Raw genomic sequence first — 27,300 nt, forward strand, 5'->3', positions numbered from 1 at the left:
AGAAATCTGTAAGGCAGCCACATGGTCTACGCCTCATACATTCACTAAACATTACTGTGTGGATGTGTTAACAACACAACAAGCCACAGTAGGACAGGCAGTATTACGAACATTATTTCAAACAACTTCAACTCCTACAGGCTGAACCACCGCTTTTGGGGAGATAACTGCTTACTAGTCTATGCACAGCATGTGTATCTGCAGCTACACATGCCATCGAACGGAAAATGTCACTTACCCAGTGTACATCTGTCCGTGGCATGAGACGCTGCAGATTCACATGCACCCTCCCCGGGAGCCTGTAGCCGTTATAAGTAAATAAACTTGTACATTTGTAAGTTTTGTAAATATATCACTTAGTCACACTATGTACATACATACTTACTCCATTGCATGGGCACTGTTACTATATACACAACTCCTACCTCACCCTCTGCGGGGAAAACAATCTAAGATGGAGTTGACGCCCATGCGCAATGGAGCCGAAAGGGGAGGAGTCCCTCGATCTCGTGTCTCAAAGACTTCTTCGAAGAAAAACAACATGTAACACTCTAGGCCCAACACTAGATGGCGGGATATGCACAGCATGTGAATCTGCAGCGTCTCATGCCACGAACAGATGTACACTGGGTAAGTGACATTTTCCATATGTGTGTGTGTGTGTGTGTGTGTGTGTGTGTGTGTGTATATATATATATATATATATATGTGTGTGTGTGTGTGTTCGGTGGCATGTGTAGCTGCAGATACACATGCTGTGCATTATCCTGCCATCTAGTGTTGGGCTCGGAGTGTTACAAGTTGGTTTTCTTCGAAGAAGCCTTTTCTAGTCACGAGACAGAGGGACTCCTCCCTTTCGGCTCCATTGCTCATGGGCGTCGACTCCATCTTAGATTGTTTTCTTTCCGCCATTGGGTTCGGACGTGTTCCTCTTCGCTCCGTATTTCGAATCGGGAAAGTTAGCTAAATATTGAAAATTTGACGGTATTGTTATCGCTTGGTACCGGGTTAGTGTTATCGTATCGGCACCGATTGTAGAGGCGCTCCGGCGGCCCTTCGGGGCTTCCTTTCTTCACCGGGGCCTGGTCAGCCCGAACGCATCCATCAAAGAAGACTAATGGATCGGACCCCCTTCCGATTCTGTCCTAAGTGCCACTCAAAGTATCCTTATACAGACCAACACCTGGTCTGTAATCTGTGTTTAGCACCAGAACACAGGGAGGATACTTATGAGGCCTGTCAGCATTTCGATCAAAAAAGACCCTTCGTGATCGAGCGAGAAGACTACAAATGGCGTCGACACCGAGAGAACAGAAAGAATTTCCATCCAGGGGACGGACTCTGACGATTCCGAAAGTGAGCGAACCACGATGATGCAGAAAACAGTGAGTAAAACTGCCCCGTCCAAGACTCACACAAACATAGTTAAGGCCAAGGGGACGCCACCCCCAGCAGGCCATGGCTTAACCCATCGAAAAGAAGGTGACCAAACATCGGCACCGAAAAAGGCCAGAGATTTGCCAAAGACTTTCGACTCTGGTTGAGATTCCGACACCGAGAGTTCGACCCACCCAAGGTGAGGAAAATAACGTCGGAACCGAAAAAGACTTTATCGGAAACATCGGTACCGAAAAAAGCGGCTTTGGAGCCGAAAAGAAGCTCTTACACAGAAGAGCAAGGACTTTCCAGCCAAATGCATGAAAAGCACAGATTTGAGCAGGAAATAAGTATGGTTGAGCCAGACCATATACAAAGGAGGTTGCATATCCAGAAAGAGACTGGGAAAATACAAACTCTTCCTCCAATTAAAACAAAAATAGAGCTGGCATTTTAAGAATCAGATATGCAGCCAAAGGCGCAGGTGGCCAGAGAAAAAACACCACCACCAAGTTTTTCTCCACAACCTTCTCCACTACACTCAACACAGTTGTCTCCGGTGGGAACACCTCCTATACATTCACCTACGCATACAGGGATGACGAAGGATGATCCTGATGCATGGGACTTGTATGATGCACTAGTATCAGACAACAGTCCGGACTGTTACCCAACAAAGCCGTCACCTCCAGAGGACAGTATTGCATATACGCAGGTACTATCAAGGGCAGCTACGTTCCATAATGTAGCAATGCACTCTGAGCCAATAGAGGATGATTTCCTGTTGAACACCTTGGCATCCACCCACACTTCCTACCAGAGTCTGCAATGCTCCCGGGCATGCTCAAACATGCAAAACAGGTATTCCAGGAGCCAGTCAAAGGAAGGGCTATCACGCCTAGGGTGGAGAAAAAATACAAGCCTCCCCCAACGGATCCTGTGTTTATAACACAGCACCTTACACCAGACTCGGTGGTTGTAGGAGCAGCAAGAAAGAGGGCAAACTCTCAATCGTCCGGAGACCCTCCACCGCCTGACAAAGAGTAGTAAGTTTGACGCAGCGGGCAAACGAGTGGCAGCACAGGCAGCCAATCAATGGCGGATCGCAAACTCACAAGCCCTACTTGCTCGCTATGACAGGGCACACTGGGACGAGATGCAACACATTATACAACACTTGCCTAAAGAACACCAGAAACGTGCCCAGCAGGTTGTGGAAGGAGGACAAGCAATTTCCAACAACCAAATAAGGTCCACATTAGACACGGCAGCACGAACAGTCAACACTGAGGTAACCATTTGCAGGCATGCATGGTTACGAAGCTCTGGATTCAAGCCAGAAATCCAACAAGCAGTGTTGAACATGCCTTTTAACCAGGAACAATTGTTTAGGCCGGAAGTAGACACTGCAGTTGAAAAATTTAAGAGGGACACGGCCAAAGCCATGGGCGCGCTCTACTCCCCTCAGGGCAGAGGCACATTTAGAAAGCCACAATTTAGAGGGGGGTTTCGAATGTAAACCCCAGAGCCTTCCACCTCGCAAACCAGACCCACCTATCAGGCACAATACCAGAAGGGAGGGTTTCGTGGCTCATATAGAGGTGGACAATTCCCAAGAGGAAGGGGAAAGTTCCAGACACCTAAAACAAGCCAAACCAAAACGTGACTTCAATGTCACAAAACCCCAACACTTAACACCAGGGGGGGGAGACTTACCGCATACTATCAAAACTGGAGACACATTACTACGGATGCATGGGTCCTAGCCCTTATCCAACATGGTTATTGCATAGAATTCACAAATTTCCCGCCAGATGTGCCCCTAAGGGCACACAATATGTCCAAACAACACTTAGACCTATTGCAACTAGAGGTCCAAGCATTATTACAAAAACAAGCAATAGTTAGTACCCAACCATCAGAAAGGAACAGGCGTCTACTCACTATATTTCCTAATTCCAAAGGAGGACAAAACGTTAAGACCTATATTAGACCTCAGAACACTGAATCTCTTCAAGGCGGATCACTTCCACATGGTAACACTTCAAGACGTGGTTCCCTTACTGAAAAAGGACGACTACATGTCAACTTTAGATCTCAAGGATGCCTACTTTCACATACCCATCCATCCTTCTCACAGAAAATACTTAAGGTTTGTAATACACGGCGTACACTATCAATTCAAAGTGTTACTGTTCGGGATAACAACAGCCCCAAGGGTATTCACAAAATGCCTTGCAGTAGTAGCCGCTCATATAAGGAGACAGCACACGCATGTATTCCCATACTTAGACGACTGGCTAATAAAAACCAGCACTTAACAAGGGTCTTCTTCACACGCAATACGTTATAGAAACTCTACACAAACTAGGGTTTTCTATAAATTACCAGAAATCACATCTGCAGCCATCCCAAATACAACAATACTTGGGAGCAACACAACACCCAAAAAGCGATTGCCACTCCAAGTCCACAAAGGGTCCAAGCGTTCCAAAATATAACATCAAGCATACAGCCAAACCAACACTACCCAGTAAGGTTTGTAATGAAACTTATAGGCATGATGTCTTCATGCATAGCCATTGTCCCAAACGCAAGATTACACATGCAGCCCTTACAACAGTGCCTAGCAAAACAATGGACACAAGCACAGGGTCAACTCCAAGATCTAGTGTTGATAGACCGCCAGACACACTTCTCGCTTCAATGGTGGAACCCTATAAATTTAAACCAAGGGCGGACATTTCAGGACCCAGTGCCTCAAGATGTGATGACAACAGATGCTTCCATGATGGAGTGGGGAGCACACCTCAACAAGCACAGCACACAGTAACAATGGGACAATCAACAAAAACAACTCCACGTAAATCATTTAGAACTGTTGGCAGTGTTTCTAGCATTAAAAGTATTTCAACCACTAATAGCCCACAAACACATTCTTGTCAAGACCGACAACAATGTATTATCTCAACAAATAAGGAGGGACACACTTATCACAACTGTGTCTTAGCACAACAAATTTGGTATTGGGCAATTCACAATCACATTTGCCTAATAGCACAAAACTTCCCAGGCATTCAGAACCAGTTGGCCGACAATCTGTCGATCGCCAGCAAACACACGAATGGGAAATTCATCCCCAGATCCTACAGGATTACTTCCTACACTGGGGAACACCAAAAATAGCCATATTCGCAACAAAAGAAAATGCGAAATGCCAAAACTTTGCGTCCAGATACCCACACCCTCAATCCAAGGGCAATGCGCTATGGATCAGTTGGTCAGGGATATTTGCTTATGCTTTTCCCCCTCTCCCACTCATTCCTTATCTGGTAAACAAATTGAGTCAAAACAAACTCAAACTAATACTAGTAGCACCAACCTGGGCTCGCCAACTGTGGTACACAACACTGCTGGACCTATCAGTAGTACCTAAAATCAAATTACCAAACAGGCTAGATCTGTAACTCAACACAAACAACAGATCAAGACACCTGAATCCAGCATCGCTCAATCTGGCAATCGGGCTCCTGAAGTCTTAGAATTTGGACACTTCGACCTTACACAAGAATGTATGGAGGTCATTAAACAAGCTAGAAAACCTACTACAAGACATTGTTATGCAAACAAATGGAAAAGATTTGTTTACTACTGCCACACTAATCAAATTCAACCACTACATGCTTCTGCAAAGGACATTGTAGGCTACTTATTACACTTACTAAAGTCTTAAGCTAGCATTCTCTTCAATTAAAATACATCTCACTGCAATATCTGCCTATCTGCAGATTACACTTTCAACATCGATTTTTATACTCCCAGTCATCAAAGCATTTATGGAGGGACTAAAAAGAATCATACCCCCAAGAACACCACCAGTACCTTCTTGGAACCTTACTATTGTATGAACACGACTCATGGGACCACCATTCGAACCCATGCACTCTAGTGAAATGCAATACTTAGCTATTAGAAAGGCTACTTTCCAAGTTATCACATCACTTAGAGTAAGTGAGATACAAGCATTTACTATACAAGAACCCTTTATACATAAACGTAAAGTGGTTCTCCGTACAAATCCCAAATTCCTACCAAAGGTCATATCGCCATTCCATCAAAACCAAACAGTGGAACTCCCAGTCTTCTTTCCACAACGAGACTCAGTAGCCGAAAGAGCCTTACATACATTAGACATTAAAAGAGCACTAATGTATTACATTGACAGAACTAAACAATTTCGTAAAACAAAACAATTGTTCGTAGCCTTCCAAAAACCTCATGCAGGTAATCCTATATCCAAACAAGGCATTGCCAGATGGATAGTTAAATGTAGTCAAACTTGCTATATTAAAGCAAAAAGAGATCTACTTGTTACACCAAGAGAGCATTCCACTTGGAAAAAAGGCACCACAATGGCTTTTCTGGGGAATTTACCTATGACAGAAACTGGTAAGGCAGCCACCTGGTCTACGCCTCATACATTCACGAAGCATTTCTGTGTAAATGTGTTAACACAACAAGCCACAGTAGGACAGGCTGTATTAAGAACATTATTTCAGACAAGTTCAACTCCTACAGGCTAAGCCACTGCTTTTTGTGGAGATTACTGCTTATTAGTCTATGCACAGCATGTGTATCTGCAGCTACACATGCCACCGAACGGAAAATGTCACTTACCCAGTGTACATCTGTTCGTGGCATGAGGTGCTGCAGATTCACATGCGCCCTCCCACCTCCCCGGGAGCCTGTAGCCGTTATTAGTTGAATGAAAATTTTAAATTTGTAAATAAATACTATTTGAATCCACATTATGTACATACATACCTACTCCATTGCATGGGCACATCAAGTAGATTCACAACTCCCACCTCACCCTCTGCGGGGAAAACAATCTAAGATGGAGTCGATGCCCATGCGCAATGGAGCCGAAAAGGGAGTAGTCCCCCGGTCTTGTGACTCAGACTTCGAGAGAGAGAGATCGATCGAGAGAGAGAGAGATCGATCGAGAGAGAGAGATCGATCGAGAGAGAGAGATCGATCGAGAGAGAGAGATCGAGAGAGAGAGAGAGAGATCGATCGAGAGAGAGAGATCGATCGAGAGAGAGAGATCGATCGAGAGAGAGAGATCGATCGAGAGAGAGATCGATCGAGAGAGAGATCGATCGAGAGAGAGATCGATCGAGAGAGAGATCGATCGAGAGAGAGAGATCGATCGAGAGAGAGAGAGAGATCGATCGATCGAGAGAGAGAGATCGATCGAGAGAGAGAGATCGATCGAGAGAGAGAGAGATCGATCGATCGAGAGATCGAGAGAGAGAGAGATCGAGAGATCGATCGAGAGATCGATCGATCGAGAGATCGATCGAGAGAGAGATATCGAGAGAGAGATATCGAGAGAGAGATATCGAGAGAGAGATATCGAGAGAGAGATATCGAGATCACTCTCTCTCATCACTCTCTCACTCTCATATGAGAGAGAGTGATATGAGAGAGTGGTAAATTTGAGACCCACAGGTGCCAGACACAGGAAGTCACAAGGGGGCATTACCCGCACAACAAAACAGATGTCACAGGAGCTGCAGGAGAGGAGCTGATTTTCAGTTTGCAGAGTGCTGGGGGCCCTAAGAGCTCTTGGAGGAAGAGTCAACAAGCCTTGGCGGGTGCCAGTCCAGGGGCAGGGGTCTACAATCTTCCCAACTTGGATAGAAGACAAGCAGGACCCAGAGGAGGCCGCAGACTCGCCACCTGTGTTGCCGGATTTTTAGATGTCCGATGACGGGAGACCCCGCCAGCCGGTCGTTTTCTTGAGGTGCCTACGGAAGAGGTGAGTGATTCCTTCACTCCATGGGAGCTTCCTTCATGCTTCCTGGTGCAGACAGAGGCCTTGTGACCCTGGAGGATGCTCAGCCTTTGTTTTTGCAGAATCCAGAGAAACAGTGTTGCAATGGGAGCCTTCCTACCGGAAGCAGACTTGTTCAGTTCAGTTCCTGTGAAGTCCAGTAGCGGTTCCAGAGTCCAGGAGCAGAAGATGTCTTGCAGAGAGTTCCTTGATGAATCTGAGATCCCACCTGTGATGGAGCCCTTAAGTAACTCTAAAAAGGGGGATGGGCACTCTCTGCAGTGACCCACCAGTCAGATGGGGTCAGGGACATCTACCTGGCCTAACCAGTCAGATGCTCACAGGGGCCTCTGGACATCTTATTTTCAAGATGGCCGAATAAAGTGGCCACGTGGTAGAGCGAAGGGAGGAGCTGGACAGTGGGGTGGGTCACTCCTTTTTCCTTTGTGTAGTTTTGCGCCAAAGCAGGAACCAGGGGTACCTGAACTGGTGCAAACAGAATTGTACAAGGAAGGCACCAAATGTGCTCTTCAAAGCAGTCTGGTGGTGATCAGAGCCCACCCCAGCCCTTAAACCCCTAATACACATCTCTCCCTTGCAGGAAATCCTTTGTTCTGCTCTTCGGACCTGAACTTGGCCCACCAGAAGGAGGGCAGAACAGTGTCTGGGGTCAGCAGCAGTATGGGATGCCAGCTAGACCCCCATAAGGCTGCACAGGCAGAAATTGGAGAGATCTCTTAGGTAAATCCCATGATATTACTAACACTGGAATCTGTGTAGTTGCAGGATTCCAACATGTTTGATGCCTAAAATGCCATAGGTTCGGAATTGCCATTATGTAGTTGAATAGTTTGTGTTGACCAGTGTTCATTAAATACCTTAAGATGGCTTCCCTGCCCTTAGAGTACAGGAATTGGCCTGTGGTCTGAGGGGGTACCCTGCTCATGCAGGGGTACCCTTACACGTAGAAACGTGCAGCCTGCCCTTAGGCATTATAAGTCACCCTTCTGGTAGGTTCTTCAGCCCAAGTGCAGTGGTTAGGTTTGCAAGTGAAAGGGTGTATGCAACCTTTCACACAGGCTGCAATGGCAGGCTTGCAGTCAGTTTGCATGGGCTGCTATGGGTGGCATAATACATGCTGCAGTCCATAGGGGACCCCCTGGTGTGCCAATGCCCTGGGTATGAAATACTAGGATCTACCTGGATGAAAGCAGTATGCCGATTGTGGGTGTGAAAGGTTACCAACAACTAAATTCAGGGTAGAGAGCACAGTCCCCGAAGTCCTGGTTAGCAGGATCCCTGTGAAGTACAGTCTAAACACACTGACAGCAGGCAAAATGTGTGGATAACTGTCAGAAAGATGACCCTTTCCTTCAGATGTCTTGATCAGAGGATGGCACGAAATAGGATATAGATATCCTGCCACCTACTGCCTTGCCCTCTGTGATTTTTAAAACTCTGCATCATAGGGCAGCATCACAACCACTCCTTCCTCTTGTGCCTGGACTGCTAGAACCAGCAATGTGTGGTAAATTATGATGCAGGGTAAACAATAGTATAGGTGAAACAGGATAAGATTTATTCACAAGTTAGATGTCTCAGGTTACAGGCTAAGCCCACGCGTTCCATCTGACCTCACTCAAATGATGCACACAGCAGCATTCTATTATCTGTGTCACTGGCTGAGCAGCAGGGGACATTCAGCTAGGGAGAAAGTGCATGGCATAGAAATGAGGATACCACACAATGCAGTTGTTTCTAACGTCTGCCGCTTTTTGATCCACACCATCTTGGATACTTAAAAAAAAAAAAAAAATATATATATATATATATATATATATATATATATATATTATATAAAGTTCCGGACCCATTAATTCCTCAGGGCTGATCCTCCTCCGGACTCTGTCATAGTAGCAGCTGCACACAAATCACATACTGCTGCAGCATCTTCATCCTTAACTCCACCAGGTAAGGAAAGTAAATAGATGGATTCCCTGGGAAAGAAAATGTGCAGGACCTCTGCATCTTTCATGAAGTTAGCAAGTTCCTTGGCTCTCCTGGGACTCTGACAGATCCCTTTGCGATTCACTATCAAAATCTGCTGACAAGCTGCCAAAGGTAGACGGGCAAGATTTACTGGAGGTTCTTAATGAAGGTAGTCCAGTCACTAACCAGATCATAAGTGAAGCTGCAGATACGTCTGACTCTGCTGCATATGGATATGCCCATGGTGTATGTGCAAAACAGGACTGAAGCCTAAGGTGCAAAACTGCATCTCAAATCTCCAGTTTTCTGGAAACACACACTTCTCTTCTCATGCAGAGGAAGAGATGTCCAGAATAAATTCAGAGGTGGACAGTAAGCGGTGGGCCTTGAGAAAGAGAGAGTTTTGAACACATTACAGGCCCTACGATAATTGGTTCTACCAGCAGAGGGTTCAAACCCCTCACTAATAGCAGAACCAGGCGGAGGCAAGCTCTCACTATCATCCTAGTAGATCATCCAGAGGTAGAGGTGCACAGCAGCAGCTGCCACCTGCATCACTGTGAAAGTCTGTGGCAAAGCAATTAATAGTTACTTCCCCCTTCACTTTTCCTCTGCTGTGGAATGGGGTAGGGTTGTTTAGGTAGAGTGTGTGTCCATTTGCAAAGAAGAGTGTCAGAAAATCCCAAAAGACAAATGGGTCTTGAATATTGTGCAGGGTGGCTATTCTCTACACTTTGTCCCCTCATCCAGCTGTTTTCCCAGCAAAAATATCTCAGTACTAACTACCTCTTCGGCAATCAGAAGTGACAACCTTGATGCAGAGAGGCATTAGAGGAGGTTCCTTATTAAAGGGGATTGGGAATTATTCCTGCTACTTTCTGATGCGAAAGAGAAGCCTGGACCAGGAGTTCATACCCATCATACACTAAAGAGTACAGAACAAATAAGCTGAGAGTAATTCAGGATGCTGGCTCTGCACTAAATATATCCACAGCTGCAGCAAGGGAAGTGGATGTGTGATCAATCTGCAGGATGCATACTTCTATATCCCAGTATCCACCAAGCATCGAACATTTCTCCATTTTACAGTGGGATCTGTGCACTACCAGTACAAAGTGATATCATTCGGCCTAAAATCTGCACCACAAACATTCTCGAAGTGCAGGGCCGTCATCACAGCTTTCTTAAGGAGACAAGATATTCATTTACCCATTCCTTGATGACTGGTTTTCCATTTTTGTATGAAGGCATTCTCAAGCCTTGGTCTTCACATCAACTTTCTGAGATCAACTGTTGAGCCAGTCAAAATGCTACACTACCTTGGAGCTACATTGGATACTCTGTCTCAGTCTTCAAGATTGCATCCTCCGGAGGAGAGATAGTCATCCATCACTCTAAAGTGTTGCACTCCTCTGAAGTCTTTCTGCAAAGCAGATAGCATCTCTTCTGGTGTCCATGGCCTCTTGCATAGTCATAGTCCCCAGCACAAGGTTGTAAATGAGAACTCTACAGCAGTGTTTGAGGATCAATAGAACCAGTTGTCCAACCGCTAGAAGACAGGCTAATGTTCTCACAAGCAGCAGGTGAGTCTCTTCCATAGTGGTCTCTTCCATAGGAACAGTCTCATGGTGGGGTGCATTTTCATCAGGAACTATCCAGATGCTTGTTACAGACTCCTCTCTTCAGGAATTGAGAGCTCATCTGGGGAATCAGACTCTGGGTGTGGTCGGGCAGAGAATAAACGTACCTTATCAACACGCTGGAGCTCAGCTGTCCACCTGGCTCTAAAGTCCTTCTTTCCAGCACAGACTACCAACTGCATCCTTGTCCAAACCGGCAACACGACAATGCATTACTTCAACAAGCAGGGGTGGAATTCACACTTGTCCTTTCAGGCAAGAGGCCCAGACCATCTGGAAATGGCTACTAGCCAAGAATCAATCTCCCAATAACTGCCAGGAACTCAAAATTAGCATACAGGCATCTCAGTTGCAATTTTCAAGACCACCACGATTGGGCTTTCAGTGACTTGTTGCAAGAAATGTTCCAAGAGTGAGGATATCCTCACAAAGACTTGTTCAAGGACGCAAGCAAAAAAAAAAAAAATGCCATACTTCGCGTCCAAACACTCACATCCAGGGTCACAGGGGAATGCCCTTTTGATAAGTTAACAAACACCAATGATGGATGGCATGTGGAACCAACCAATCAAGCATTCACCCTCTGATCTGGGTTTAATCCAGCAATTCTTTTGCTCACCATGCCACCCCAGTTTGGACCCAGCCATATACAAATCAGTCTTGACCGTATTCCCCATGGGAACAGTCCAGCCAGAACTGCCAGGTCAGGTCCTCTCCTGCAACTTTTTTTTTTTTTTAAACACATGCGGTCTCCCAAGTTTGTTTTAATAAAACCTCCCCCAGGTGTGCCAGGTTCTGCGTGTATATAAAAAAAAAAATAGGGGGTGCACCGTGCCCCTCTCCTGGGCTTATTTATGCACCAGGACTGCCACCTCCCTGGGGCAAAATTGTTTTGTAATGTTTGGGGGGGTGGGATCGCCACCTCTCCAAGGCTAAACGATTAATGCAAGGGGGTGTGGGGGCTGGGGTACAGCCCCAGGGACCACCATCTCTCCAGGTTCATTGTACAATCTTCCCCGGGTGTTTAAACGTTGAAATAACTACAACTGTTGAATTTCTCCTGTTTTGTGCAAGTAAATTCAGAACATAACTTTCCTGTTATTTATATATATATTTTTATAAGTATACTATTTCCTAGCGGTAATGTCCCTGTAAACCTTTGTTTTGTGTGTGTGTTTTCGATGGCATGTGTAGCTGCAGATACATATGCTGTGCATATCTCACCCTCTAGTGTTGGTCTCAGAGTGTTACAAGTTGTTTTTTCTTTAAAGAAGTCATTTCGAGTCACAGGATCGAGTGACTCCTCTTGGTGATAGTGCTCATGGGCATCAACTCCTTTGTTAGATTGTATTCTTTCTGTCGTCGGGTTTGGGCGTGTGCCCTCTCCCTCAGACTTGCGATTCTGAAACTCTGTATTAACAATAACTTTTCTCATACCATCAGTATTGTTTCGGATGCGGTTTCTTCTGCAGTCGATTCGATAGTACCGTCGGTATCTAGAAAACACCCGTTCGGGCACTTGAGCCCTTCTCAGGCCTGTCTTGCCCTATTGCGCCATAGCCTGATGGATTGGACTCCATTCCGATTCTGTCCTTGGTGCCATGCTAAATTTCCTTGTACCGACCAGCACTTGGTCTGTAATATCGGCCTTTCCCCGTAACATCGTGAGGAAAGCTCTGAAGCGTGCCGCTCGTTTCGGTCGAAGAAAACACTACGCGATCAAAGGGCACGAAGACTAGAAATTGCGTCAAAGCACACAGTCCACCGACACCCTTGAAGAGGAGCAGGCACAGACAGCAGTTTCGATCCCAGATTCCGACTCTGAACAAGGATTCAACGACAGCCAGCCAAATGCAGCGGCGCAGTAGGAGTACACCTGCCCCCACACCAAATTTAAAAAATAAATAAAAAATCAAGCAAGGCCTTGGATGCATCACTGCTGTGAAACCATGGTTCCACCTGAAAAAAAACTAATGGTCGACCGACCCCCTGGGTTTGCTGCCGAAAAAGGACAAAACACTCCCAACAGGCCACGCCTGTTTCTGTGTCCGAGTCGGGCAAGAACATACGAACCTCAACCTCCAAACTGAGCAGACGCTCACAATCTTCAGATCCGAAAATAATAAGTTTGACTTTAGAACCGAAACCTCGGCTAATAGCTTCGGGACCGAAACACTTCGGAGGCGAAAACATCATACTATACTGAAGAAACAGGACTTTCAGCCTGAATGAAACATGTACCCAAAACATTCACCGAACATTCCTCTAAGGGCACAAAACTAATCTCTGAACTTCAAATAGAGTAATCTGACATTCAACCTATTTTGGAGGTTATGTACAGCAAGCAGAGAAAAATACAAATCCAGAAAGAGCCTGGAAAAATTATTACTTCTCCACCTCCACAGACTAAAAAAAGCTAGCATTTCAAGAGACTCTTGATACTGCCCCACCACCGGCAAACATTTTTCAAGTGGAAGGAATAGCAGACACTTCAGCTTTTTCCACCACATTCACTGTAGCTTTCTTCCTCACCACAATCTGTCACTCTACCACCACTACTGTCACCATCACACTCCCTTACTTACTCACAGGGAGGCACTGTAGACCCATGGGACATGTATGATTCAGATCCTATTCCATCTAATGATCCAGATCTCTACCCTACTAAACCATCCCCATCATAGGATAGTACGGTCTAGAACCAAGTTATATCTATGGCACCTGCATACCATGGGCTACAAATGCATGCAGAACATTTAGAAGAGGATTTTCTTTTACACTGTCCTCAACAAATAAGCAATACCAGTGCTTACCAGTGCTTCCTGGTATGCTTAGGCACGCAGAGGAAATAGTTAAAGAAACAGTTAAAGCTGGTGTTCTAACTCAAAGGATTGACAAGAAATACAAGCCTGCACCAACAGATCCAGTCTACATCACACACCAACTACCAGCAGATTCTATTGTGGTCAATGCAGCCAGAAAGGGTGCGAATAGTCACATTCACCTACTAGTGGAATATATCCCAGGAATACACAACCAGCTAGCAGACTTCTGAGCAGGACGCAGCAACAAATACACAAGTGGGAGATTCACCCACAGGTACTTCAATATTACTTTCAGATGTGGGGAACCCCAAACATAGACCTTTTCGCAACAAGCGAAAACACAAAATGCCAAAACTGCGCATCTAGAAAACCACACCCTCAGTTCAAGGGTAATGCTCTATGGATCAACTGGTCAGGGATATTTGCTTACGCTTTTCCCTCTCTCCCGTTAATTCCGTTTCTGGTCAACAAAATGCGTGCCACTTCTCTCACCATGATACTCCTAGCTCCCACACCAACACTGGTACACACCACTCCTAGATCTGTCAGTAGTGCCCCATCACAAGCTTCCAAACAGACCGGACTTGTTAACTCAGAACAACAGTCAACTCAGGCATCCTAATCCCACTATGCTCAATTTAGCAGTTTGGCTCCTGAAGTCATAGTTTGGATATTTACAGCTTCTATTAGAATGTATGAACGTTTTAAAACAAACACGTAAACCAACAGCGCTATGCAAATAAATGGAAACCGTTTGTATACTATTGTCAACCTAAAAATATTGATCCCCTTAAAGCATCAGTACAAGATATTGTGTGCTATTTGCTTTATTTACAAAAAACAAATCTTGCTTTTTCCTCCAAGATTCATGTAATGGCCATATCAGCCTACCTACAAAACATACCTCTCTTTAGAGTTCCTGTCATAAAAGCATTTATGGAAGGACTTTAACGCATTATTCCTCCCAGAACTCCACCAGCTCCTGCATGGAATCTTAATATTGTACTCGAGACTTATGGGTCCCCCATTTGAACCCTAAACTCTTGTGCTATTCAATTTCTTACATGGAAAGTTGCTTTCTAAGTAGCAGTTACTTCATTGAGAAGAGTAAGTGAAATTCATGCATTTACTGTAGAAGAACCCTTCTTCCAAGTATACAAACAAGTACATAGGACAAATCCAAAATGTTTGATTAATGTGAAAAGGTGAAACCACTTTAGGCAGTCAGTGGAGTTGCCAGTCTTCTTTCCACAGACACTCTACTGCTGAAAGAGCTCTACACACCCTTGATCTTAAGAGCTCTAATGTATTATATAGACAGAACAAAGAACTTTATGAAAACTAAACAGCTTTTTGTTGCTTTCCAACAACCTCATCAAGGTAATCCAATTTCAAAACCAGGATTAGCTAGATGGATCATAAGATGTATTCAAACAAGCTGATTTAAAGCAAAAAGGCAGCTATTAACTCCAAAAGCACATTCCGCTAGGAAAAGGGTGCCTTCATTACATTCTTAGGAAATATACCAATGGCAGATGTATGCAAAGCTTCACATGGTCCACACCACATTTCCCAAAACATTACTGCATAGATGTGTTATCTAGACAACAAGCTAATTTTGGACAAGCAGTGTTAAAAATTTCAAACCTCTTCAAATCTTACAGGCTAACCACCGCTTATTTGGGAAGAGAACTGCTTTTTAGTCTATGCACAGCATGTGTATCTGTAGCTACACATGCAATCAAATGGAAAATGTCACTTAGCCAGTGTACATCTGTTCGTGGCATGTAGTGCTGCAGATTCACATGCGCCCCGGGAGCCATTAGTCTTAATACTCATTTGTACATAATCATGTGTATATATATATATGTGTGTGCATATTTGTGTATATGTATGTATGTGTGTGTATATATATATATATGTTCGATGGCATGTGTAGCTGCAGATACACATGCTGTGCACATCCCGCCATCTGGTGTTGGGCTCGGAGTGTTACAAGTTGTTTTTCCTCAAAGAAGTCTTTTCGAGTCACGAGACCGAGGGACTCCTCCCATTTCGGCTCCGTTGCGCATGGGCGTCGACTCCATCTTAGATTGGTTTTTTTCCGCCATCGGGTTCGGACGTGTTCCTTTTCGCTCCGTGTTTATGGTCGGAAAGTTAGTTAGAATCTCGGAAAAATCGTCGGTATTGTTTGCGTTCGGTATCGGGTTAGTTACAACAGATCGACACCGACTTTTGAAGAGCTCCGGTGGCCCTTTGGTTTTTTTTTCGATTCCCCCGTCGGGGCCTGGTCGGCCCGGCCACGTGTCTCTTCAAGGCTGATGGAACGGACCCCATTCCGCTTCTGCCCAAAATGCCATAACAAGTATCCATATACAGATCAGCATCTGGTCTGTAACTTGTTTGTCGCTGGAACACAAGGAAGATACTTGTGAAGCCTGTCGAGCGTTTCGGTCCAGGAAGACACTAAGAGACCGAAGAGCAAGGAGACTGCAAATGGCGCCGACAGGACAAGAGCGTTTCGAGGAGGAGGAAGAAACATTCTCCATCCATGAATCGGACTCGGGGGAGATCGATCCCGAAGAAACGCCGAAAACCGTGAGTAAGACGTCGAAACACAAAACTCACGAAAAAACCACTAAAGCCCAGGGGACGCCACCGCCAACAGGCCATGGCTTAACCCGAAAAATAAGTGACCGATCATCGGCACCGAAAAAGGGCACGCTGGGGGCGAAGTCATCCGACTCGGTCGAGATACCGCCACACAGCAATCTCGGGCTCGAGATAGTGGCTCGGAGCAGGTTCGGCACCGAGAGAGCGGCACCGAAATTGGTCGGCACAGAGCAACCACGACGCCGAAAGTAAAGAAGGTTTCGTCGGAACCGAAAAAAGCAGCCGATAAGGTTTCAATACCGAAACATCCGGCCTCGGAACCGAAAACGAGTTCCTACACTGAGGAACAAGGACTGTCCACACAAATGAAGACCCATAGATTTGGACAGGAATTGGAAACAATAGAGCCAGACTATACACAAGAAGGCTCCATATCCAAAAAGAAACAGGGAAGATCAGTACTCTCCCTCCGATTAAAATAAAACGCAAACTTGCCTTTCAGGAAAAAGACAAGCAGCCACAGGCAAAGGTGGCTAAACAAGTAACCCCGCCACCATCTCCACAATGCTCTCCGCAACCATCACCGGTAGCCACTCCACTAATGATGCAATCCCCAACTCATACAGGAATGAGTCAAGATGACCCTGACACATGGGACCTTTATGACGCACCAGTGTCAGACAATAGTCCTGAATGTTATCCAGCTAGACCGTCGCCACCAGAGGATAGTACAGCCTACGCACAGGTGGTGTCGAGAGCAGCGGCATTTCATAATGTCAGCCTGCATGCTGAGCCCATTGAAGACGACTTTCTTTTTAACACACTGTCGTCCACACACAGCCAGTATCAAAGTCTTCCTATGCTACCAGGAATGCTCAAACACTCCAAACAAGTGTTTGAAGAGCCTGTAAAAGGAAGGGCCATTACTCCAAGAGTGGAGAAAAAATATAAACCGCCACCAACAGACCCCGTGTACATCACACAACAGCTAACACCGGACTCAGTTGTTGTAGGGGCTGCGCATAAAAGAGCGAACTCACATACTTCAGGAGATGCACCACCTCCAGATAAAGAAAGTAGAAAATTCAACGCAGCAGGCAAAAGGGTGGCGGCACAGGCAGCAAACCAGGCTTTGTTGGCCAGATAAGATAGGGCCCATTGGGACGAAATGCAACACTTTATAGAACATTTGCCCAAGGAGTTCCAAAAGAGAGCGCAGCAAGTAGTAGAAGGACAGAGTATCTCCAACAATCCGATACGGTCAGCTATGGATGCTGCAGAGACAGCGGCTAGAACTGTCAACACAGCAGTAACAATAAGGAGACATGCATGGCTGCGTACATCAGGATTTAAACCAGAAATACAGCAAGCTGTGCTGAATATGCCATTCAACGGACAGCAGTTGTTTGGGCCGGAGGTGGACACTGCGATCGAAAAACTTAAAGACACTGACACGGCCAAAGTCATGGGCGCACTCTACTCCCCACAGGGCAGAGGCACATTTCGAAAAACACAGTTTAGAGGGGGGTTTCGAGGACAAAGCACAGAACCCACAACCTCACAGACAAGACCCACTTACCAGAGCCAGTATCAGCGGGGAAGTTTTCGGGGACAATATAGAGGGGGACAATTCCAAAAGAATAGAGGAAAGTTCCAAAGTCCCAAAACTCCTCAAAACAAACAGTGACTTCCAAGTCACACATCCCCAACACAACATCTGTGGGGGGGAGACTAACCAAATTTTACAAACATTGGGAGGAAATAACAACAGACGCTTGGGTCCTAGCAATTATCCAGCATGGTTATTGCATAGAATTTCTCAAATTCCCTCCAAACGTCCCACCGAAAACACACTATGTCAAAACAACATATAGATCTTCTAGGACTAGAGGTTCAGGCATTTCTACTAAAAGAAGCAATAGAATTAGTACCAAAACACCAGAAAGGAACAGGAGTTTACTCTCTGTACTTTCTCATACCCAAAAAAGACAAAACTCTGAGACCTATATTAGATCTCCGAACATTAAATACCTACATCAAATCAGATCACTTTCACATGGTGACATTACAAGACGTAATTCCACTACTCAAACAACAAGACTACATGACAACACTAGACCTAAAGGATGCATATTTCCATATACCGATACATCCTTCACACAGAAAGTACTTAAGGTTTGTATTCCAGGGGATACATTACCAATTCAAGGTGTTGCCATTCGGAATAACAACTGCGCCAAGAGTTTTTACAAAGTGCCTGGCAGTCGTAGCTGCACATATCAGAAGGCAGCAAATACATGTGTTCCCGTACCTAGACGATTGGTTAATCAAAACCAACACACTAGAAAAATGTTCACAACACACAAAGTAGGTCATAGAAACCCTCCACAAACTAGGTTTCTCAATCAACTACACAAAGTCACACCTTCTGCTGTGTCAAACACAGCAATACTTAGGGGCGACAATCAACACAGCAAAAGGGATTGCCACTCCAAGTCCACAAAGGGTTCAGGCATTTCACAATGTAATACAGGCCATGTATCCAAAACAAAAAATACAAGTCAAGACGGTGATGAAACTCCTAGGCATGATGTCCTCATGCATAGCCATTGTCCCAAACGCAAGGTTGCACATGCGGCCCTTACAACAGTGCCTAGCATCACAGTGGTCACAGGCACAGGGTCAACTTCTAGATCTGGTGTTGGTAGACCGCCAAACATACACCTCGCTTCAATGGTGGAACAGTATAAATTTAAACAAAGGGCGGCCTTTTCAAGACCCAGTGCCACAATATTTAATAACGACAGATGCTTCCATGATAGGGTGGGGAGCACACCTCAATCAATACAGCATCCAAGGACAATGGGACACTCACCAAAAATAGTTTGACATAAATCACTTAGAGCTATTGGCAGTATTTCTAGCGCTGAAAGCATTTCAACCCATAATAAGCCACAAACACATTCTTGTCAAAACAGACAACATGACAACGATGTATTACCTAAACAAACAGGGAGGGACATACTCAACACAGTTGTGTCTCCTGGCACAAAGAATATGGCATTGGGCGATTCACAACCACATTCGCCTAATAGCACAATTTATTCCAGGAATTCAGAATCAGTTAGCAGACAATCTCTCTCGGGATCACCAACAGATCCACGAATGGGAGATTCACCCCCAAATACTGAACATTTACTTCCAGAGTTGGGGAACACCACAAATAGATCTATTTGCAACAAAGGAAAACGCAAAATGCCAAAACTTCGCATCCAGGTACCCACAAGATCAGTCTCAGGGCAATGCGTTATGGATGAGTTGGTCAGGGATATTTGCTTACGCTTTTCCCCCCTCTCCCACTCCTTCCATATCTAGTAAACAAGTTGAGTCAAAACAATCTCAAACTCATACTAATAGCACCAACATGGGCAAGACCACCTTGGTACACAACACTACTAGACCTTTCAGTAGTGCCCCATGTCAAACTACCAAACATACCAGATCTGTTAACGCAACACAAACAGATCAGACACCCAAATCCAGCATCGCTGAATCTAGCAATCTGGCTCCTGAAGTCCTAGAGTTCGGACACTTAGACCTTACACATGAATGTATGGAGGTCATAAAACAAGCTAGGAAACCTGCCACTAGACATTGCTATGCAAATAAGTGGAAAAGATTTGTTTATTACTGCCATAATAATCAAATTCAACCCTTACACGCATCTGCCAAAGACATCGTAGGATACTTACTACATTTGCAAAAGTCAAAGCTAGCTTTTTCTTCCATTAAGATACATCTTGCAGCAATTTCAGCTTACCTGAAAATTACGCACTCAACTTCTCTATTTAGGATACCAGTCATAAAAGCATTTATGGAAGGTCTAAAGAGAATTATACCACCAAGAACACCACCAGTTCCTTCATGGAACCTCAACATTGTCTTAACACGACTCATGGGTCCACCTTTTGAGCCCATGCACTCTTGTGAAATGCAATACTTAACATGGAAAGTTGCATTTTTAATTGCCATCACATCTTTAAGAAGGGTAAGTGAGATTCAAGCATTTACCATACAAGAACCATGTATTCAAATACACAAGCATAAAGTAGTTCTACGGACAAATGCTAAATTTTTACCAAAAGTCATATCACCGTTCCACTTAAATCAAACAGTAAAATTACCAGTGTTCTTCCCACAGCCAGACTCTGTAGCTGAAAGAGCACTACATACATTAGACATCAAAAGAGCGTTAATGTACTACATTGACAGAACAAAACTTATTCGAAAAACAAAACAATTTATTGCTTTCCAAAAACCTCATACAGGCAATCCAATTTCTAAACAAGGCATTGCTAGATGGATATTTAAGTGCATTCAAACCTGTTATCTTAAAGCAAAAAGAGAACTGCCTATTACACCAAAGGCACACTCAACTAGAAAGAAAGGTGCTACCATGGCCTTTCTAGGAAATATTCCAATGACCGAAATATGTAAGGCAGCTACATGGTCTACGCCTCATACATTTACCAAACACTATTGTGTAGATGTGCTAACAGCACAACAAGCCACAGTAGGCCAAGCAGTACTACGAACATTGTTTCAAACAACTTCAACTCATACAGGCTGAACCACCGCTTTTGGGGAGATAACTGCTTACTAGTCTATGCACAGCATGTGTATCTGCAGCTACACATGCCATTGAATGGAAAATGTCACGTACCCAGTGTACATCTGTTCGTGGCATTAGTCGCTGCAGATTCACATGCGCCCACCCGCCTCCCCGGGAGCCTGTAGCCGTTTAGAAGTTGATTTTGAACATCTGTATATTTGTAAATATATTACTTAAACTACATTATGTACATTACTCCATTGCCTGGGCACTATAACTAGCATACACAACTCCTACCTCACCCTCTGCGGGGGAAAACAATCTAAGATGGAGTCGACGCCCATGCGCAATGGAGCCAAAATGGGAGGAGTCCCTCGGTCTCGTGACTCAAAGACTTCATCGAGGAAAAACAACTTATAACACTCCGAGCCCAACACCAGATGGCGGGATGTGCACAGCATGTGAATCTGCAGCGACTAATGCCACGATATTTGCATGGACATCTTATTTACTTTTTATATATCTATAGTTGTACATACACAATATTTCACTCCTTACTTTACCCTTCTACGGGAAAGCAATCTAACAAAGGAGTCTATGCCAATGCGCACGATCACTGAGAGGAGTCACTTGATGCCATGACTCTAAAAAAAACTTCTTCTAAAACAACTTGTAACACTCTGAGCCCAACACTAGATGGCGAGATATGCACTGCATGTGAATCTGCATCACTACATGCCACAAACAGATGTACACTGGGTAAGTGATATTTTTTTATAGCTGTGTATACATTTGTCTGTGTATATATATATATATATATATATATATATATATATATAATACACACACTCTCTCTATATATATCTCTCTCTCTTTATATACATATCTATCTCTCACTCTATATACATATCTATCTCTCTCCATATACATATCTATCGCTCTCTCTATATACATATCTCTCTCGCTCTTTCCTTCCCCCCCCCCCCCCCCCCCCCCCCCACACACACATGGGTTTTGAAAATCATCTTGTTTACCTGAATTGCCCTCTTTCATGTAACACAAGACCTTGATTCATCCCTTTACTAGGAAGATATTCACTTGACCAATCCTGCAAAAGGAGTCCAATACACCTCAGATAGGAAAGAGGAAACTCACTTTTGAGATGCAAGTATGGGAGGAGCTACACTCTATATGACTCCCAAAAGGGTCTTGGACAAGACCACCATCTCACTTTGTATGCTGTCATTGCCTCAATCACCACAGCTGTATGTTCCTTCAAGCCACTCACTTGGGCCGAGGTAGCCTCTATGATCAGCACAACCAGGTGATATCAAACGTCCGGAATGATCCTTGTGATGACTTACGACCCACACCCCCTATGGAGACGCTGACCTGCTTTACCCTGTGAGCCCCTGCCCAGTCAAGATGACACCCCTGCATATAATGCAACTATCCAGAGGGCAGCACAAACTGAAAAGGTTCGGCTCCTTGTGAATGAGGAAGACAACTTCTTAGCCTAAATCCTTTCTAAAACTGAGAAGTCTGTGCTTGCACATGCGAAAAAGCTGGACAAATTCAAGGACCTGGTCATGGGGAAGATTGTCATTCCAAGGATCGAAGTAGAAGGCAGCCTAAGGCAACCCAGTGTACCTCCAGGACCATGTCCCATCTGACTGGTGATAACTACTGCTAAAAAACTTCACTTAAGGTAATCGCTGGCCCTCCTCTTTAAACCGGTAGAATAAGATAATGTATGCAGCTAGGAAGGGAGTGGATAGTGTGTTGCCAGTCAGTGGAGGCTCACAACCTCAGTTGTACTGCTCTATAAATTAGACTGTTATTACTGGGAGGAAGTTGAAGCTCTTCCCCTGGTCTTATTGTTAGAGGAGACTGGAATATGTCAAGGAGGATAAAATACACTGTCACCAATATTCAGTGTCCCCTAGACTCCACTGACACTACCTCCAGCGAGTTTACCAAAAGCACCCTGTTGCCTGAATCAGATTTGGGTTTAGACCAGAGGTTCACCAGAATCTCATTAGGATCTGGTTTATTTTCTTCAAGCATACTGTCAATCGGAAGGCTAAAAAGATGCTTGCCATCAAAGACTAAAACTGCTAAGACCATTGGCACTCTGCAGACCCAAAAACCCGGCTCTGCTGCTTGGAAGCAGAAGGCAAGATGATGTATCAAATCTGCTCTTTCCTAAGGAGTCTACGCCCTCCACTTCACCCCCAAAAAGTATTCAACTCTCTGATCTGAGCTCTTTGAAGCTCTATATCCTCTGGGAGACCTTGCAGGACATCATTCTGCTGTCTGCACAGGGGAATCACTTGGTGACCTGCCTAAGTGGCTCTTATCTCCCCATTGCCATAGTTTGTGATGAGGGCAATGCTGCAGATTCAAAAATCTATCCTTTGTTGTCACAACAGCCATAAGGATATTTACCAAATGCTTAGTGGTGATAGATGCACATTAGCGCCAAAACCTTAGTCATGTCTTCCATTATCTGGGCAGGCAGCAGCTGAGACCAAAGCCTTGCACTGACCGAGGCAGCAGTGTCCCTCTTACACAAGTTTCGGTTCACAGTCCATGACAGTCACACCTTGTGTCGCATGAGATCCAGCCTTTTCTAGAGGCTGCACAATTCATTGGGAAGCCTTTCCAAAACCAAGAGGAGGATTGCATTCCAGTGGCTGCCACCATTTTCTCTGACACTACGTCCTCTTACAAAGAGGATGGTGGTTTCATTTATACCAGTAGTGCCATGTGCAAAACTACACATGTACTTGCTGCAGTGTCACAAGTGATCAGTCTGTGGGAGCATCAGGTTGAGCCCAGCGTACTGTCCTGTGGTGGAACTAAAAAAAATAATGGTGGGCCAGAAATTTCTGAACTCTTGGATGCAGGTGACCATTACCGTGGGGAATGCTCCTCATGAGGAGCGGAAGGACATCTCAGTCACATGACTGTTCAGGGTACCTTAACTCAAACAGTTTTTTTTATATCAATTACCTTGTGATCAGGGGATTACATGTACAGCAAATCATTGTGTAAAACGTTCGGAGTGCCAAAACATTCCTAATAAAGATAGACCAAGTAGACCTTTTTGGCATGGTTAGCCCCCAGTTTTTGCCTGGTATCTGATGTGATTTTGACAAAGTGACCTGTGTCCCTGCTCCTGAAGAGTTGTTTTCCACAATTGGCACACTCTTTAACCCCCTGTGTAAGTCCCTGGTGCTCCTGATGCCTAGGGTACTAAGAAAGGTCTCTGAGGCCTGCAGCACCAGTTTTGCCACCCAGAGGGACTCCTCCCCAAACAGTGCTACCATTGCAGACTGCGTGTGATGGTGCAGGGAAAACTTAAAACACCGCCTGTCACACAGTCCTGTGTGTCAGGTCCCACAGGGCCCTGCATGTGTCAGATGCAAGTCACCCCTAAGGCAAGGTGCATCAGGACTCATGTGAGGGCATATATACATTAGCAAATATGCCCCGCTATGGCTTTCAATTCTTAGACCTAGTAAGTGAACAAGGAAACTATTTTAAATAAATGTGCTGGATACTGGTCACTGAGTTTCTCAGCTACGTGATGGCTTCTCTGAATTCAGAGATGTTTGGTATCAAACATCGCAAATTAATAAACCCTTGCTGATTCCAGTGAGGGTTTTATTAGTAAATGCACCCAAAGGGCACCTTAGAGGTGCCCCCTGAAAACCTACCAGCTACTAGTGTGTTTACTGACTGGTCCTGACCAGTTACATTTCTGACCCTCCAAGGTGAGACCCAGCACTGTTGAGGGCCAGAGACAAAAGCATGCACTGGACAGGGGTTTTGGCACCTCACTCGGGTAGGATGGACATTCCAGGGCAGGAAGCTTCAAAGTCCTAGCCGCCTTTTTAATGTGCTAAGGGGTCTCCAGCTGGCAGAGATGACAGGTATCACCACCCCCTTCGTCCTGACCCCACGTTCGGCGGCAGGACAAACAGGATAATTATGCAGATTAGGTGTGCCCACTTCATGCCAATCCCACCCCTAAAGTGGACCAGCTGAAATGGATACCACATTTTAAAGTCCACCATCTTTGCTTGGAAGGTGTTGGGCCACTAGGGTTAGGGTTATGCCCACTTCCCACGGGACGGATTCTACACCAAAAAGACACCTTGTTCTGCAACTCAACCTCCAGAAACCCGGGCGGAGTGCCTGCCTTTAAGATAGACTCATCTCCCATGAGCAGTGGACCTGCTTTTTAACCATCCCCGGAAACGCAAAGACCTGAAGTCACCACTGCATCCGTCCCCACTTATCCAAGTGGGAGTGGACTTAAGGTGCCAACAAGGTCCCCAAGCTGTTCAGTCTATTGTGGTGGTTTCACTCCTCATGGACTCAGATGTCTCCTGCTGCCTCTGCGTGCAGGCCCCCTATCCTGCAGCTACTTCAGTGAGAGAACCCAACGCCTAAAGCAACCACTGCACCCTTTGCTGCCAGCCCGCATTGAAGTGGACCCCTGGTAGCAACTGTGTTCCCAGGCTCCCCTGAGCTTGAATCCACTGTGGTTTCACCCTAGCTGAACTCCATGAGGAAGCCTGCAGCCTCACCCCCTAGAACACCCCCAACAGCGAGTGTTGTAGGGCAAGGAAACCCAACAGCAAAGGACACCCCTGCATCGGTCGCCCCTGGGCCCTGGCGAGTACCAATGGTGCACCTATATCCAGAGCACAACCCATCTGTGACCTACCTGTGGCTAGGTTGCCCCCGACTGCACCCCCTTCACCCCTCCTCCCCCCAGGCCAGAGCCTGCAACCTAAATCCATAAACCGATCCACTTCAAAATATATTGGGCATCTGACAAGTACTGCACCTCTGCACCCGGCTGCCTGAAGTGACCTGTTGGTGTGGTCCTGATCCTTGCTCAGTACTTACCTTAAGTCTACAAGATTAGTCCCGCTAGTCATCAGTAAGTGCTTCTTTAAGGACTGTCCCCCCCCACTCCCCCCAATAGGTTAACATTGATGAACTCTGAAATTGCACTACAGGTTTTTGAAACTAAAAAATGTATGCTTGAAATTGTACTTACCTTCTAACGAAGTTCTTGGGTTTAAAGTGTTATTTTTTTATTTTTTTATATTTTTTTAATGGTCTTTGGATTATTCTTTGAGTGCATGTCATTTATTGCTTCTGTGAGTACAATAAATGCTTCACTACCCCCTGCTAAGCCTAAGTGCTTGCCTGCACTACCACAAAATAGAGCTTTACTCCTATTTACTTATGCCTCTGCAAACCATTTAGGGATCCTCTGGACTCTCTGCACATTTTTTTATTTTTATTTTTTATTTTTATTTTTTAGTGCACCATATACAAATTTGAGTTCAATTAAAATTATTTTTAGGTTTTACCATGTAATTATTAATTCGATCTTTGTTTAAGGGGTTCAGATCAATTCTCATCACGTTTTTATGCCTCATCCATTTTGGAATGGCCTGTTTGCGTATGCATGACAACTAATGCACACTGACGTTGGGCATCTTGGAATGAATAAAAACCATTCCAGGGTGTTGGCTGTGTGCATACATTTCTTGTCACATGCAGTGTGAGGCACCAGCAGTTGTTTTGGCTGTTTCATTTTACCATTCCAACATGGCTGGTGGACATTCTACAACTTAGAACTGAAAATAGACTAGTGATAGGTCTCTAGGCTTTGCCAATGCATGTTTCAAGCAACAGTCCATTTTGTTGCTGATGTGTTTTACTCAAATGTAGGATAAGTGTCATGAACTTACTGGCTAAGTGTATGTTTTTTTTTTTTTTTAAATTGCAGTTCTTTTATCCATATGTTCACTGTTGTGCGACCCAAACCCAGATGACCCCCTAGTGCCTGAGATTGCACGAATCTACAAAACCGATAGAGCAAAGTAAGTATGGCACCTATTATAAAATATGTAGTAGTTTGATGGGTTTCCAAGCACAGGAACATTTGTTTCCCCAACAGAAAATAGTACACCATATTGACCATTTTTAAATAGCATGACACATTTTGTTTTCATAGACAAATGGCCAGTTTCCTTTAACACCTCCCCCAAACCTAACTCCTCCTCCTCCCTATCTACCCCATGGCCAAAATCCTTCATTTGATTATGAATATCTTTGATCAGTTTCCATGGAAGCAACATTACTTCCCTCAGAAAATCTGCAAACCGTTCTCTATAGTACACACCCCTGCCTAATACTCTGCCCCCCACCCACCACCACTTTGCTTTCCCATGTCTCCCTACTCTACCTCAGTATCTCCAACCCCGCCACTAATCTCACCTCTTGCACAAAGGTCCTGCAGATATTCATCCCATGCTCAGAGTAGGGAATGTAGGACTGTGAAAAGTACCCATGTGTGCCAGCTGCTCAATGTCA

General features: G+C 44.9%; 1 protein-coding gene across 2 annotated transcripts in view; it reads left to right on the forward strand.

Annotated features, from left to right (window-relative positions):
* UBE2D3 (ubiquitin conjugating enzyme E2 D3) overlaps positions 1-27,300 on the forward strand; it is a 160,166-nt gene that overhangs the window by 89,559 nt on the left and 43,307 nt on the right. For both annotated transcript variants that reach the window (XM_069230204.1, XM_069230205.1), the window contains one exon: positions 26,714-26,807. In XM_069230204.1, the coding sequence (XP_069086305.1) occupies positions 26,714-26,807 (94 nt within the window). The remainder of the gene's footprint in view (positions 1-26,713; positions 26,808-27,300) is intronic.

The sequence above is a fragment of the Pleurodeles waltl genome, chromosome 1_1 (assembly GCF_031143425.1).
Source record: "Pleurodeles waltl isolate 20211129_DDA chromosome 1_1, aPleWal1.hap1.20221129, whole genome shotgun sequence".
Lineage (NCBI taxonomy): Eukaryota > Metazoa > Chordata > Amphibia > Caudata > Salamandridae > Pleurodeles > Pleurodeles waltl.